Source organism: Rhinoderma darwinii, chromosome 9 (genome assembly GCF_050947455.1).
Source record: "Rhinoderma darwinii isolate aRhiDar2 chromosome 9, aRhiDar2.hap1, whole genome shotgun sequence".
NCBI classification, from domain to species: Eukaryota; Metazoa; Chordata; class Amphibia; order Anura; family Rhinodermatidae; genus Rhinoderma; species Rhinoderma darwinii.
Window position 1 is genome coordinate 47,849,485 of NC_134695.1, and position 17,943 is coordinate 47,867,427.

The window sequence follows — 17,943 nt, forward strand, 5'->3', positions numbered from 1 at the left end:
AGGTTTTAGTAGAAGCAATTCTTAGCATACAAATTGTTCTATCTAGAGATTGATCCTGCAGCTGCATCCCCTCTCAGACATTACACAGTAGGGTGCAGTGAACCATCTTAGCAGCAGCAGAATGGATAAAGGGGAGGACTGAGAAGATATTACCACCTAGAGTGGGGTAGGGTAGGAAGAAATTCTGGAATTCTAGGAATAAGAAGCAATATTAGTGGCATCATCTTGAGAGGTGGTTTCTTTAATCATTCTTAACATTAATCAACATATTTTCCTACACACCCTCTCTTTTGCCCTTCAATCATTATAATCATCATCACCACGTCCTTCCGATGCAGCCTCCTCTTTCACACCTTATTCTGGTTCCTAGAACCAGTCATTCATACTCCTCCTTTATGTCATTAGTGCCACCGGCAACCACCACAAATTCTGATTAAAAAAGGGTGTGTCCTTTTGACCACCTTTATCTTCAAAAGATGTGGTTTGAATCCATTTCTTCCGTGGAGTGCCCCAAATCCACTACTACTGAGGCCTCCCACTGAGTAATATTAGGCCTACAAACATACAGTCTTGTAGCCCACTATAGCAAACTCTACTCCTACCCTGATTGCTGTGAGTATCTCATTCCTAGTCCGTGCCCCAACAAGTCTCTCAGCAAAAGGCCCAGTGAGCTCAGGATGAGGTGTTTGAGTCTTGGGCTCGTCTCCATGACCATATACACTTTTAAATAACCATAGTAATCTTACTATAAATGACAAAAAAATCTTGCCATTAATTTAGAAGTCTTATTTTACAAGACTGGCAACCAAAATGGTCGCAATTGTGCCCTAGAATTTGTAAATAGTGACATAAATTTACAGTCATGTCACCAATTGCGACTAGCCCTCTGCTACTATGTATAATTTTATACAAAGGAGAAAAAAAACATTAGTCCATCTACAAACCAACCATATCTTGGGTGCAGCAATCAATTTAAAGAATGCATTATATTTCCTCTAACAAGTCACAATTTTAGAAAACTGTTGCGCTCAACCAGGGTTCATACAATGGAAAGTGAGGAGGAATATAGCCTTATCCCATATGCCTCCAGGAAAAATAGGCAGATTAGATCAGTTGCCTCCAAGCCACACCACACCTGTTTCTTTGCCAAGGAACTCTAATATTCCTCTACTATTAAAGAAAAAGCATATAGGCGGACATAGTGTGCTCTACTTGAGACCAATCACAGGACATTTAAAGAAATGTTTAATAAACTCACAAACATCAGATCAAAAAGCACGTGTAACAATATATATTCAGGCTGTCTCCAGCTTTTTCTCGCCCAACTCGAGTTTTGCCTACACCAGGCATAAAAACAATCATCTATATAATGTTTCCAACAAATTAGACAGTCTTTATCTAAATCCTGTAACTGTAAATTGAAAAAAGTGTTTCCCAATTGCCATAAAAATATTGCTGTAATTGTGGGTAAATTTTGCCCGTATCGCCGTTCCTGACTGATTTAAATAAAAAGTATTATTAAACTAAAAATAATTATGTGTAAGACAAAAATTAATGCAATCAAGTATAGACTGCTTTTGTCCTGACTTTATTGTATCATCCTGTAAAAGGGAAAAAAAAGAGACTACTTCCATTTTTTACATTTTTGGTACAGTATAACAGTTGTTAACAGAAACATGTCTATATTACACTTGGGGTAACGAGCATGATGGTTACAATATGACATGCAGCTTGACGGTTACAGGCAATGGAATACAGCTTAGCGGTTATGGTCACAATTGGTCCCAGAGCTTGGAGGTTGCAGTCTCTCAGAGCTTGGTGGTACAGTCTCTTAGTGAGTACAGTGCTTGGCGGTTTTAGTCTCCTATCGAGTATAAAAGACCTTGCAGCTCTTGCGGTACACAGGGTCCTTGCAGCCTTCATCTGGCTGAGTCTCTGGTTCTTCTCTCCTTGGCAGGGATCCAGAGCCTCCAAGTGCCTCAGAATAGGAGCGCTCTATCTATGGAAGTGATTTGTAACCACTTGCAGGGCCTTCAAGTCACAGGGCCTCCAAGTCACAGGGCCCAAGTCACTCACAGCAGCCGGTTCAGAACAATGTATCTGTTGTGTACCGCTCAGCAGAATTCACAGGATCTGCCTTATTAGTGACATAGGTTGGCACAACTCAACTCCTTGAAACAGTTCCCCCTCTGGTCTCAGCTGTACTGCCAGTCCAGTACTATAGCTAGTTATCGCACATGATAGCTTGCTCCACAATGCACTACTCTGGATCTCTTTCTGTCATGCACTACGCACTCAGCCCCGAGGCACACCATAGATAGCGATTGTCTAGTATTGTGGTCTTGAGCACCCCCAGCAATGTAACACATATAAACATAACTTCATAGATAATCATACAGTGCCAACATATAAATATATATATATATACAGTCCAAAGATGAACACAGCACTCCAATGGTTCCAGAAAATCAGGCCATGTGCTCGTTACCTGGGGGTGAATCAATTCCCCAAAATACAATAGAAAAAGGCATAGAACACAGTAACGGCACCAGGACTTCAGAGTAGATGAAAGCAGAGTGGATTTATTCACCTCAACACAGCAACGTTTCGGTTCAACAGGAACCTTTCTCAAGCCATGGGTTGGCTTGGCTTGAGAAAGGTTCCTGTTGAACCAAAACGTTGCTGTGTTGAGGTGAATAAATCTACTCTGCTTTCATCTACTCTGAAGTACTGGTGCCGTTACTGTGTTCTATGCCTTTTTCTATATATATATATATATATATATATATATATATATATATATACAAATATAGCGTACAACAATAAGGGGACAGTTCAAGTGCACTTTTGCGAAGCACCTCCTTTAAAACTTCACATCGCACATACAGTACCAAAAAATATACCATGATAAAAATGTGAGATGGCTTACAAGGACTTAATAGTATACTACATATTTTTAAAATACGAAAGGACGTGTCTAGCGTACTTCTACAGGAAAAAAAAATCTATATATTCAGATAAATTGCAGGCAAGGGAATACATACCAGAGAAAATGGGTCTTTAAGTCCCAGCCCCGAAAGACAACAAAGCTGGATTCAGGCGGGAACGCCCTGAGACAGAGCTTGGCATTCTGGCTTTCATTTACATGTTGATATGCTATTTTATCTTTGATATTTTGTAAGTAGAAATAAATCTTGTGTGGTGATAAGAATTCTGTGGTACATTATGGTTATTTAGCACTTCAGTTGAGTAAAGCTACAGATGTGTCTTCCCTTACTTTCTCCGTAAAGTCTTGTTCACATCGGTGTATGGCCCTATGTTAAGCATCTATGTCGGGAAACATGTCTATAGGGCTTCATAAGCCCTAAGGAAGCCAAAAGAGTGTCCTCTTGATCACTCTTGGGCAGACATATGCCAGTATACCTTCTTTTTTAAGGATGGAATATGGTAATAGACTACGCTTTTCCATTCTGTCAGATCCCACATGGGGTAAGTTTTTTTTAACATTGTGATCTGTAGGAGACGGATGCCACTGTATGGCATCTGTCACAGGCGTTGTTAAATGTATGCGTTGAGAAGCTCAGGTGTTCATAAATGGACAGTTATCACTTGAGCTTCCCAATCCAGCAGATGCTTCCCTGTCCCCCCCCCCCCATCTAGCGGCTCTATCCCCCACGACTGCAAGACCTTTACTGCCAGAGTCCTAGTAACATAGCTTCTACAGGCATAGATAACAGACTGGGACTCTGGATAATTTCAAGTTCTTGCAGTAGACGGGCATATAGGGCTGCCATGCCTGGAGTTCCAGGCCAGTGTGCTTCCGACGCTTTGGTTGTGTACTCCGGTATCGTAAAGCATCGGGCGCGCCCCAGGCACAGTGCTTCAGGTAGCACTCTGCCCAGGGGAGTTCAGGCGACGTATCCCGCTGTATGCCTATACAGTGGGGATCATTACAGCTGTCCATCAAAGGTATACGTCTGGAGTCTTCCCGACGTATACCTCTGAAGGAAGGAAAATACACAATCTGAACTTTTTCAATTTTTCAATGTCCATAAAGAGGGCATATTTATAGCAACATTTAAGACACAAAAGTGCAAAATATACTCTCTTTGCACATTGCAAAGTTTTTCTTTTTAGTAACTAGTGTGATCTTAGTTATGACATGCCTTGTTGAATAAAACTTCTAAACAGTGTTCTAACTTCCTTTCACCTGCAGAAAACGTTTTATTCCTCAGTGTAAACTTGACGGATGCATTTCCTATTACAGCACCATATTTATCTTCTATAAGACAATAAAGATTGATATGCTAAAACATGGATCTGTATTTCAGCTTCCATTGTGTTATAGAAGCTACTTAATGAGCTACAGCTCCTTTATGAGCAATTCACCCATAGGTGAAACGAAGTTGAAGCAAAATGTCAAAATCTCGCTTATCACTACTTCAGTGTATGACTTTTCTAGAACTTAAAAATGTAAAAACATCCAAAAAACATAGAAAACTCATGTAAGCCTCCTGATGACTTACCATCTTAGTATACTTACATTTTTTATCATTCCTTGGGGTCCAACACAATCTGAAAACATATATAAAGTCAAATAAACAATTATTCTCTTTTCATATGGTGCAACTTTGAAAACACATTGCATTATTATATCCTGAGTTACAGCATATATTATCCAGCGCTACATTTAGTGTATGTCCACACGTAGCGGATTTTCCGCAATGGATTTCATTGCGGAAAATCTGCAGCATAATACTGTAGTAGCCGAGTGGATGAGATTTGAACAAATCTCTTTCACGCGATGTGTAAAAAATACGCAGACAAACTGTTCATAAATTGACCACAGCTGCGTTTTTTTAATCCGCAACATGTCAATATATGCTTTGAAATTGCTGATTTCCTGTTGCAGGTTTTCCCCATTCAATTCAATGGGGAGGTAAAACCCGCACCAAATAATAGATGTTGCAATATTTACAGCGGAAATGCTGCCATTCCGCCACGCAAACAAAGCAAATTAGAAAAAAAAAAAGAGATTATAATTACCCAGATCTCTATTTTTCTGCATCCAGTCCGGCCTACAGGGATGAAGTTTCTTCCCATGTGACTGCTACAGCCAATCACAGGCTACAGCGGTCACATGGGATGAAAAGTCATCCCAGGAGGCCGGGCTGCAAGACGTCAGAGGGACACGTCGCCATGATTATTGGTAAGTGTGGGCTTATTTTTTTACGTGCTGTTTTCCGCAGCGGACATTCCGGATGAAAAACTGCACCACAATTTGGTGCTGTTTTTTTTATCCGGAATTCCCTGTGGGGACCAGGGCGGATACGCTGTGTACTTTTACACAGCGTATTCACCCTGTGTGAACATAGCCTTACAGTTTTTTGGCTTCAGAGCTGAACACTTCGAATATCCCTTTGCTGTCTCATTGTCTACATAGAATTTGCACTGGTTATTTGCATTTTTAGAAGTATTAACTTCCTCACTACCTTATAGGGGTTCACTGAAGCATGTTTGGTTCAAGCTAAATAATGCAATGAATTTATACAAAAAAACTTCACTTTTTATGTGAATTATAACTATATAGAGACTTTAAAATGGTGTTTAAAAGGTGAACATACACTTTAATAAATATTTTAAAAAAAATCAATAAACTATATTAATGTTATGTAATGTGAGTGTGTAATTAAGGAGAGAGCTGAATGGTTGCAGGATGAACAAAAAAGGAGGTGGTCGAGAAAATTATAGTTTATAAAGTTTATAAAAACTGTTCTAAAAGGCAACTAAACATCTGAATTAGGCTATGTTCACACGCTAAACTAAAAAACTCCTGAAAATACGGAGCTGTTTTCAAGGGAATACAGCTCCTGATTTTTAGCAGTTTTTTTTTAGCAACGCACGTTTTTTGCTGTGTTTTTTCTACGGCCGGTTTTGGAGCTGTTTTTTTTATGGAGTCGATGAAAAATGGCTCCAAAAACGGCTCAAGAAGTTACATGCACTTCCTTTTCGCTGGCATTTTTTAAAACGGCCGCGTAAAAAAATGCCCCGTCGGAACAGGACGCTGGTTTTTTTCACATTAAAATCAATGGGCGGATGTTTGGAGGCGTTCTGCTTCCGATTTTGTCTGTTTTTCGGTCGTTTACGGCCCGAAACACGTCCGAAAATAAGCTGTGTGAACATACCCTTAAATTTATATAATTCTCTGTAATGTTTACCCCTTTCCCCCTGCATGCATTCTGGGCCTTTATGGCCAAGTAATTGTTTTAGTTGTTCCATCTTCACATTCAAAGTGCTATAACTTTTTTATTTTCTCTTCGACATGGCTGTATGAGGACTTGTTTCTTTGCAGGAGGAGTTGTATTTTTCAATGGCACCATTGTGGTGTATAAAGAATTTTTTTATTATCTTTTGTTAACTTTTTTTTGGGGTGGGCATATATAAAAAACAGCAATTTAGCCATAGTTCTATGCATTTTAAATTTCCACCGTTCATCATGCGGTGTAAATATCATGCTACCTTTATTATATGGGTCGGTACGATTACGACGATACCAAATATGTATAGCTTTTTTTGTTTTACTACTTCTGCAGAATAAAAACACTTTTGAAATAAAATAAAGTTATTTTGCATCGCCACTTTCCAAGAGGCAGAACTTTTTTATTTTTCCATGTCGCCATATGAGGGCTGTTTTTTTGCGGGACTTCATTGCTACCATTTTGGGAAACATGGGAATTGATTAACCCTTATTAATATTTTTTGGGGGAATTGGAAAAAAAACCAAAAAACAATTTTGCCGTTGTTTTTTGCGTTTTTGTTTACGCCATTAACCTTGCGGTTTAATAATATGGTAACTTTATTTTTTGGGTTATTATGATTGCGGCGATACCATATATGTGTAGTTTTTATTTTATTTTTTACATTTTTACTAAATAAAATCACTTTCTATGAAAAAATAATGGTTTTATTTTTTTTTTGTGTACCTTTATTAATCATTTTTATTTCACATTAATTATTTTTTCAGTCCCACTAGGAACTTCACTGTGCGATCTTTTGATTGCTTATATAGTGCTTTGACATACTTAGTATACCAAACTATTATTGCCTGTCAGTAAAAGGGCTTATTCAGACGAACGGGATATACGTCAGTGCAACGCGCGTGATTTTCACGCGCGTGGCACGGACCTACATTAGTCTATGGGGCCATGCAGACATGTGCGTGATTTTTACGCAGCGTTGCTCCGCTGCGTAAAAGTCACGACATGTCCGTTCTTTCAGCATTTTTCGCGCATCACGCACCCATTGAAGTCAATGGGTGCGTGAAAACCACGCAGCCGCGCATCATATGATGCTGCCACACGGAGCTGTCAAGTGCCTTTTGTGCAGGCAAAACGCCGCATTTTTTGCGTGCGCAAAAGGCACACGCTCGTGTGAATCCAGCCTAAAACTGACTGGTAATCTATTAGGCCTTGCCTCTGGCATGGCCTAATAGGCATATAGACAGGGAAGGCCTGGGGGTCTTTGTTAGGCCCCCGGCTGCCATGGCAAAACATCGGCGGACTGCGATCGCATTTGCGGGCCGCAGATGGGTGACAGAGGGCGCTCCCTCCCTCTGTAAATTACTCAGATGCAGCGGTCGCTAATTACAGCAGCATCTGAGGGGTTAAACAGTCATGATCGAAGGAAACTTTGATTGCTACAGTTGGAGCACCTGCTACAGCCTGCACGGGACACCCGTGCAGGACTTTGATTAGGCCGCCTTGAAAAGGCGGCGGCCTAGAATAATGACCTTAATGACGGCCGTGAAAAGGTGTTTCAGCGGATATTAAGGAGTTAAAATGTGAGGACCTAAATGTGTACGGGACTACTGTACTGTGAAAAATCGGCAAACAGGTACAATCGCCCATAGTGCAGTAGCTGTGCTTGACTCCTCAGTTTCCGTATTAAACACGGTGACATTGAATTCTGTTTTTTAGCTCTATATATAGGGTTTGAAGACAACATAACTTAACAGCTTATATTTATCAAAAAGTAAGTGTGACAATAAAAGAGATTTAAAAAAAGATATAGTTATATATTGGTACTCACGTGCGCACTCATAGTGATAGCAGCATCCATTTTGGTCGTAGATCTTCAAAGGCGGACTTTCACCCTCACATGTAATATTCTGAACTACTGGACATTGCAGTTCTATCACTTCAAAGGTCCCGTTTTCATGACATGTGATATTAACACAATTGGTGTTATAGGCCTACAGGAAATCTTCACAGTTAATAATTGGTCATCACTTCAATTGTTCTTGTGATATCACATATTTTATTACTGTACATATAAAAATTTGGAAACAAACAATAACTTTTACTCTGACGTTAGGACATAAGTACTGAGCGAACACACCATCATGTTCTTGTCACTTCTGTGCATACATCCAGGCATAGGGCAGTACAGACCTACATGGACTCCATGTGCCACCTTGTGGTACCTACGTGGGCACCGTATTTTTCCATAAAAGGAATGCTTATTATTAAGCATTGAAACAGAAGAATTAAGTCTTAGGGTATGTTCACACGAGGTCATTACGTCCGTAATTGACGGACGTATTTCGGCCGCAAGTACCGGTCCGAATACAGTGAAGGGAGCCGGGCTCCTAGCATCATACTTATGTACGATGCTAGGAGTCCCTGCCTCTCCACGGAACTACTGTCCCGTACTGAAAACATGATTACAGTACAGGACAGTTGTCCGGCAGCGAGGCAGGGACTCCTAGCGTCGTACATAACTATGATGCTAGGAGCCCGGCTCCCTGCACTGTGTTCGGTCCGGTACTTGCGGCGAAATACGTCCGTCAATTATGGACGTAATGACCTCGTGTGAACATACCCTAAGGACTGATAACACCACTCAATAATACTTGGCAAGGGTGGACCTCAATCCCCAAGTGGCTGCTATGTAGATGTCATATAATATGGACAACTTCTTAACCTACACCACTGCCATGGTAAAATTCAGTAATTTGTAAAGCACAAAAAGGAGAAGGAAAAGATCCACAGCAATCACCATCTAGTAACTGGATGGTGAGTGCAGTGGATCTTTTCCTTGTCCTTTTTGTGCATTCCAAGAACTTGATTCCATACACCCAAGATCACCACCTGTTGTTGATTGATGTTGAGGTTCATGGTGCTGGGATACATAGCGCTCCAAGAGAGAAGTGGCAGTCATTCTGTCTTCTCATATAAATTGAACTTGGCATGCTTTTTGTGGTGTTTTTTTGGGACAAATTTCTTTTTCTTTTTTTTTTTTAATTATTTTGAAACGCAAAGTTATTACTATTTTAGAATAATTCAAATTAGCTTGTGAAGATAGTTAAAAAAAAATTTGCTTTGTTAAATTCTAGCAAATCTGTTTGTTAATCCTTTCCGGACCAAACTATTTTTTGTTTTTATGCTTTTGTGTTTTCCTCCCCACCTTCAAAAAGTCATAACTTTTTTATTTTTTGTTGACACAGCCATATGAGGGCTTAATTTTTACGAGATAAATTGTACTTTCTAATGGCACTATTTAATATTATGTATGATGTACTGAGATCTGGGATTTTTTTTAGAATTGGGTGGAATTAGAAAAAACAGCACTTCCGCCAATTTCTTATGGGTTTCGTTTTTACATTGTTTACTGTATGTGAAAATGACATGTTATCTTTATTCTGCAGGTCTGTATGATCACGATGATACCAAATGTATATAGTTTTTGTTATGGTTTGGTACCTTGAAAAAAATCTAAATGTTTTAAAAAACAAATAATAAATAAATGTTTGCATCGCCATATTGTGACCCCCACGTAACTTTTTTTTATATTTCTGTGAATAGGGCTGTGTAAGGCATCTTTTTGTACGGGGCAAGATGTCGTCATTTTTATTTATACCATTTTGGGGAATGTCAGGCATTTCGATCACTTTTTATTCAATATTTTTTTAGGTTCAAGTGGCAAAAATACTGAGATTTGGCCATTTCGATCTTTTTTTACCACTACGGCATCCACCGTATTGGATACATATTTTCATCGTTTGGGCATTTGTGAACGCGGGGATACCTAATGTGTTTATGTTTATTTTTGTTTACTTATTTTTAGATGTGATTTAGGGAAAGGGGGTGATTTGAATTTTTATATTTTTTTCAATTTTTAAAAAACTATTTTTTATTTTTTTTAATACTTTTTTTTAGACCCACCCCCCCTAGGGAGCTTGAACTAGCGATCACATATGACATAGACTGAAATATTACAGTATTGCAGTCCATGGCAAAATCAGTGCATTGCTATTGAGACCTGCCACTGGCAGAGTGCAATAGCAATATTCCTATAGCAGACCTGGGAGAGTACAGAAGGCTCCCGGCTGGCATAGGAACACACACAGGCTCCCGTGATCTCGCCTTGCGGGAGATGGTGATCGGCCCCAAAGTGAAAATGAAAGAAAAAAGACCCTCAAATGCCGATGTCACATCTGATCGGTTAAATGCTTGCAATCAGAGATGTCTCCGGGCATTGATTTTACATAACCCTCTCCCGATGTAAATAGCCAATCTAGCAATGGAAGAGGGTTAATCATATAATATTACCTAAAAACCATTATTTTTAACACATAACACTTCTGTTTTAGGTTAATTAGCTCAGGGATAGGGCTATGGCAATCAAAGTGGAGGGGCATTTTATTTTGGTAGAGGGCAGTACTTTATATAGTAGGGAGGGTGGTTTGTCTTAGGAGCAGACACTCCATCTGCTTTAGTGTCTGCAGAGGGTAGGGGAGATCACACAGGAAATGTATGAGTGACTGTAGAAGGGAAAATCAATAAAAGAATGAATCTCTGCTCATTCATGTAAGCAAATGAAGGCCGAAGCATCCTGCAATCTCAAGCCTCACATCCTGCAAGTATTCTAAAGAGGGACATGCCTACAATAGACAAGTTTAAAGCAGGAGAAAGTTGCGAGTTGCAATTTGAATATCAATGTGTCTGAATATGAATAAGGTAATGGAGATTTCAGATTGAAACTTTTTGCAACTTTTTTTTAACTCAATGTAACCACTAGCATATGTAAAAAAAACGTTGTTTTCCTTATCACCTATATTTGAAGTATTATTGTATTTATGTATGTATCTTGAAATAAGGGAGTTGCGGTGAAACAAAATTCCCAAAAAATAAACTGATTTTTACATTCATGTGCTAAGGAAACATTGCTCTCATGACATATGAAAGAAGATTTGATACATAATTCTTCAGTACACAGATATATATCTAGTTTTTTTTCAAAACCGTAATTTATATTTAATATATAACATGGACTACATACCTTGTTTGGAGTTACAGTTACAGGTGAAAATATATAAACTGGCAGTTGTGAAGAAGAGGATTTCATAACAGTCGTCGTGAACTTTGAGGTACTATGGATCGATGTTCTTGAACTGTGTGCTGTATTTGGTTTTGTACGAGGTAAATCAATATCTGTCATAATTGCGTCTGATATTTCAGTGAATTCTGTAGTTGTAGTTGGGAATTGTGAAGTAAAAGGAACTGTAGTTGTCCTTGATGAAGCTGCGGTTGATGACAAACTCGAGGATGGGGGAGGAGATGTAATGGCTGAAGTAAGTGCTGTTGATAGTTTAGTGGTTGGAAAGGTCGTTATCTCAGTTGTAAATATAGTAGACTGTGGAGATGCTGTTGACGTTGTGGATATTTCGGGGATTTTTGTTGTGCTTGATTCTGTCGTTACCTCTGGAGTTAAAGTTGAAAATGATTCCCTTAATGTGCTAGTTTCTTGAATCTCTTTGGTTGTTGATAAGGTGCTCAAGAGAGTTGTTGTTTTCAATAATCCTGCAGAAGTTGGAAATTGATTTGTTACTAACATAAAAATACCCTGCATAATAATAAAGTCACACTATAACAGACATTTTGAAATATTTGCTCACCAGCATCACCACCAAAATTACATTATACTCTTTCTAAATTTCCTCAGTTAAGTTAAATTAGAAAATAATGACTTAAAATGTAGCATGATCTGTATTGGAAATAAAACCAGACTATAGCGGCTGGTCAGGTTATCCAGAGAGGTAGACATTTTACTGTGTATTCTGAGAAGTAATTTTTTTTATAGTTTAGTAAACCTTTTCTGCAGATTTACATAGGTCTACAGAATTTATTATAATGCATTTTAAGAGATTTATATCAAATCAGATAGAGAATGATCTAGCTCCAAAAATTATACAGATATATTAAAATGATATATCACAGAAACCCAAATATAAATGGAACTACAATCATCAGATCCAGAGCTCTCTTTTATGTGAAATTAATTTTTTGTGATCATACCAATATCTATTTTTTTTAAGTATCAAGGGATAATTAGACAAACAGCCATAACAAAATGTCGACAAATACCTTTCTTAATAAGCCTAGACGACCCAGGAAATAAGGAAAGGAGGGCCAACTCTGGTGATGCAAGGACACTAGTAGACGGATAACTTATTGTAGAGTGCAAAAACATCCATCCAAAGAGGGCGTATTGCAGGAAAACTCCACCAGATATGCTCGATAGACCTAATTGAGGACTTACATCTACCACAAACTGGAGATACGGATGGGAAGAATCTATGAAGCCTATCTATAGTACTTTACCATCTGGATAAAATCTTGTAACCTATATCTTGTAATTTAAAAAAAAGGAGCAATAGATCTGGACATGTCCGGTATCTTAGTCCATTCCTCATCAGAGATGGTCTGACGCAACTCCCCCTCCAAAGCTGTCTAAAAAGAATGAGGGTCAGTGTTGGTAACTTTATCAAAGCGTAAAACGTAAATGTGGTACGTGAAGGAGCATGCTGTCGATCGCACAGAGGTTCAAAATCCGTGAGATTTCTTAGTACTGAGAAGTTTCTCTGAACAACAAAAGCCACAAATGCCTGAAGCTGATTAAACTGTTATCAGGCCCTAGGTGGAATTGCACCATCAGAAAATAAAGATTCCAGAGATTTTATTGCACCGTCGGCCAGAACATGTTTAATCTGTGTCCCACTCGCAGCAGAAGGACCCAGAACTGTGCTAGCCCTCAAGCGAAGTCAGAGTAGAAACATGAGAAGTTCGAATCAGATTATCCTATTCTTTCAAAACATCCTTTAAAACAGGAGAGGAGCACGAGTGGGTCAGCAGAGAAACCTAGTGTGATCAAAACAGATTTCAGCGGTAATGGGGCACAAGCATGTTCAATAGCCACCCATTATTTAGTTTCTGAATTATAAATCATATCCAAAACGCAGGTCCCTATGGATGCTTTGTGATACAATGTAAAATCCAGGAGACCCACCTCCAGTAAGCCCCTATTAAAATGTTATGACGTAAGCGTGGGGGGAAATTACTAAGAGTTCCAAACAAATAAAATTGTTTTAATCGCATTATGTGGTGACCTGGTACAAACCCCATCTGTTCCTTATTTCTTAAGTAGGAAATATGAGGTATTAACCATAAGGCTAGAATTAAAAAAGAAAAACACGGCGCCACATGGTGCAGGTCACCAAGGAAAATGATGCACAACTAATGGGTGAGGTAAAGTGCACTCACTTAGTAGAATTGTCCAGCTTCAGGCATAACACTGATGCAAGCAGAGGATAGAAAAGTGATGAAGCTGCAGTTTGGTCCAATCCAGTCCACATTCAATGTAACCGCCAAATTTGTGTAATAACAATTTTTGAAAATAAAAAAGCTGAACCATAATCTGCGCTGCTAACATCAACAATGAGTCCAGGGTTATGTTTATAGAATATATCAGCTTTGTTAAAAGGCTAAATATGGCTACACGTTTCAACACTGTAAGTTGATATATTCTTTATACATAACCCTGGACTCATTGTTGATGTTAGCAGCTCTGATTATGATTCAGCTTTTTTTCATTTTTAACTATTGTTATCACGTTAACAATAAGGCTTGCATTTTAGAGTATATCTTTAAGTCAATATTAACTAGTAATATCGGACGGAAATCGCTGCAAACCAAGGGATCCTTGGCTGGCTTCCATAGTACTGTAATGTGCATCAAAGGGGCCTAACCCGGACAAGGGCAATTTGATGCTGATACCCCAATAAAAGAACCTAGCATAGAAGGACCTCGATCAGAGCGAAAAACCTTATAGAATTTAAGTGTAAATCCATCAGGCCCCCTGGGCTTTTAACTGCTTTAAGATCTTTAATCACAACATCTAGTTCCTCTACTTAAAAGTCCTCGTCCACAGAAGAAATCACGTCAGTAGAGAGCCTAGGCAATGGGTGTGCCTTAATATAGGCTGGATTCACACTACCTATTTTCAGACGTAATGGAGGCGTTTTACGCCTCGAATTACGGCTGAAAAAACAGCTCCAATACGTCGGCAGACATCTACCCATTACTTTCAATGGGTTTGCCGATTTACTGTGCCGACGACCTGCCATTTTACGCGTCGCTGTCAAAAAACGACGCGTAAAAATACAGCCTCGTCAAAAGAAGTGCAGGACACTTCTTGGGACGTTTTTGGAGCTGTTTTCTCATAGACTCTATTGAAAACAGCTCCAAAAATGGCCGAAAAAACGGTGCGAAAACGCCATGAAAACGGTGCAAAAAACGCGAGTTGCTCAAAACCATTCACAATGCCCCCTGTAGACAGTGCCCCTCATAGAGCCCCTTTTAGATAGTGCCATTCACAATGCCCACCGTAGAAAGTGCCCCTCATAAAGCCCACTATATATAGTGCCCCTCATAGAGCACCCTGTAGAAAGTGCCATTCACAATGCCCCCTGTAAATAGTGCCTCTCTTAGAGATTTCTGTAGATAGCGCCACTCACAAAGCCCCCTGTAGATAGCGCCACTCACAGTGCTCCCTGTGCATAGTGCCCCTCATAGAGCCCCCTGTAGATAGTGCCTGATAAAGCCCCGTGTAGACAGTGCCCTCATAGAGCCCCATGTAAATAGTGCCTCTCATAGAGCCCCCTGTAGATAATGGTCTTCATAAATCCCCCTATAGATAGTGGCCCACATAAAGCTTCTATAGATAGTGTCCCTCATAAATCCCGTACAGTCCCTCATCAATCCCATAGATAGTACATAGAGCCCCTATAGACAGCATCCCTCATAAAGCCCCATGTAGATTGTGCCCCTAATAGAGCCCCCTGTAAGTAGTGCCCCTCATAGAGCCCCTTGCAGATAGTGTTCCTCATAAAGCCACCTGGAGATAGTGTTCTCAAAAAGCCCCCTGTAGATAGTGTTCCTCATAAAGCCCCCTGCATATAGTGCCCCTCATACTGCTCCCCCCAAAAAAAGCAAAAAAAGTTGCATACTCAGCTGCCCCATTCCCGTGCCGTACTCCAGTGACACAGACCTGGTCTCTTCTGACTGGGCCTGTTGCAGCACGGTCACTATACAGTGGTCAAAGACATCTGCTTCTGACACCAATCACGGCAACACTTCCCCCTGTATATAGTGCCACTCATAGAGCCCCCTGTAGACTGCACCATTCACAATGCCCCATGTAAATTGTGCCCCTCACCAAGATCCCTGTAGATATCACCACTCACAAAGCCACCTGTAAATAGCGCCACTCACAATGCCCCCTGTACATAGTGCCCCTCATAAAGCCCCCTGTAGATAGTGCCATTCCCAATGCCCGCTGTAAATAGTGCCCCTCTTAGAGCCCCCTAAAGATAGCACCACTCCCAAAGCCCCCTGTAGATAGCACCACTCACAAAGCCCCCTGTAGATAGCACCACTCACAAAGCCCCCTGTAGATAGCGCCAATCACAGTGCCCCCTGTAGATAGCGCCACTCACAATGCCCCCTGTAGATAGCGCCACTCACAATGCCCCCTGTAGATAGCGCCACTCATTATTCCCCCTGTAGATAGCACCACACAGAATGCACCCTGTAGATAGTGCCCATCATAGAGCCCCCTGTAGAGAGTGCCCCTCATTGAGGCCTCTGTAGATAGTACCATTCACAATGCCTCCTGTAGATAATACCATTCACAATGCCCCCTGTAGACAACGCCATTTACAATGCCCCTGTAAATATTGCTCCTTATAAAGCTTCTTGTAAATATTGCCAATTATAGCCCCATGTAGATAGTGCTCCTGATGGAGCCCCCTGTGGATAGTGCCCCACATAAAGTCTCCTGTAGATAGTGCCCCACATAAAGCTCCTATAGATAGTGCCTCTCATAAAGCCCCCTGTAGATAGTGCCCCTCACAGAGCTCCCTGTAGATAGTGCCCCTCACAGAGCCCCCTGTAGATAGTGCCCCTCATAGAGCCACCTGTAGATAGTGCTCCTCATAGAGCCCCCTGTAGATCGTGTTCCTTATGAAGCCCGCTGTAGATAGTGTTTCTCATAAAGCCCCCTGTAGATCGTGCCCCGGATAGAGCCCCCTGTAGATATTGCCCCTCATAGAGACGCCTCTATATAGTGCCCCAGATAATGCCCCCTGTAGATAGTGCCCCACATAAAGCTCCTATAGATAGTGCCCCTAATAGAGCCCCCTATAGATAGTGCCCCTCATTAAGCCCCCTGTAGAATGTGGCCCTCATAGAGTCCCCTTGTAAATAGTGCCCCTCATAGAACCCCCTGTAGATAATATTTCTCATAATGCCACTGTAGATATTGTGTTCCTCATAAAGCCCCTTGTAGATAGAGCCCCTCATACTGCTCCAAAAAAACCCAAAAAACATTACTTACTCACCTGCCCCCATTCCTGTGCCGTGCTCCAGCAACGCAGACTTAGTCTCTTCTAACCTGACCTCTTGAAGCACGGCTGCTATACAGTGGTCAAAGACATCTGCTTCCGGCACTGACCACTGCAAAAGGGTCTCCCTGTAGATAGTGCCACTCATAGAGTCCCCTGTAGAAAGTGCCATTCACAATGCGCCCTGTAAAAAGTGCCCCTCATAGAGTTCCCTGTAGGTAGCACTACTCACAAAGCCCCCGGTAGAAAGCGCCACTCACAATGCCCCCTGTGCATAGTGCCCCTCATAAAGCCCCCTGTAGAAAGTGGCATTCACAGTACCCCCTGTAAATAGTGACCCTCATAGCGCCCCCTGTAGATAGCACCACTCACAAAGACCCCTGTAGATAGCACCACTCACAATGCCCCTGTAGATAATGCCACTCACAATGCCCACTGTAGATAGCGCCACTCACAATGTCCACTGTAGATAGTGCCCCTCATAGAGCCCCCTGTAAAAATTGCCCCTCATAGAGTCTCTTCTGACCAGGCCTGTTGCTGCACAGCTGCTATACATTGGTCAGAGACATCTGCTTCCGGCACCGACCACTGCAAAATTTCCAGTGCCGGAAGCAGCCAGAACAGCTGATCGGTGCGGGGCCCTTGTGTTGAACCCCCATCGGTCATATAATGATGACCTATCCTGTGGATAGGCCATCATTATGAAAAAAAACACCCCATGCCTAGACAACCCCTTTAATGGTAATGAGAAGCATAGTACTACAAAAACTGAAGCTGTAACTATACTATGTTATACCAAAACATTAACGATTAGAATTGTGTGGCCATAAATTAAGATTAGCCTATATAATCAAAAATTTTAGTAGTTAGGTTATTTTGTTACCTGTGGTTGTTTCTGCGGTTTTATAACATGGAGTTTCAAACGTGCCATTTAACCCACAGTGCACCTTTTTGCAGCCACCAGAGCTATCATTCACTTGGATTACATCACCAATTTCCATGAATTGTCCTTCATACTGACAATTGCAAACTGCAAGAAAAAGTACAAATCCTAAATTAAATAAATGTTTTCTGTTTGTTGTTTGTTATATAGAGGTGGTACAATCAAAAGGAATTATAAAAAAGGCCCCAAAGGAATAGTACAATAATGCATATTTTACTGTATTAAACAGCTCCTGGGATAGTTACTACTTAATTAGCTC

At 40.7% G+C, this 17,943-nt stretch overlaps 1 protein-coding gene across 1 annotated transcript in view; it reads right to left on the reverse strand.

The window, feature by feature from the left end:
• The window catches only part of LOC142660177 (mucin-5B-like), a 79,052-nt gene that overhangs the window by 20,304 nt on the left and 40,805 nt on the right, over positions 1-17,943 (reverse strand). Inside the window, exons 11-14 of the mRNA XM_075836758.1 lie at positions 17,625-17,771; positions 11,341-11,861; positions 8,089-8,251; positions 4,544-4,575 (exon numbers count right to left, since the gene is read on the reverse strand). Coding sequence (XP_075692873.1) covers positions 4,544-4,575; positions 8,089-8,251; positions 11,341-11,861; positions 17,625-17,771 — 863 coding nt within the window. The remainder of the gene's footprint in view (positions 1-4,543; positions 4,576-8,088; positions 8,252-11,340; positions 11,862-17,624; positions 17,772-17,943) is intronic.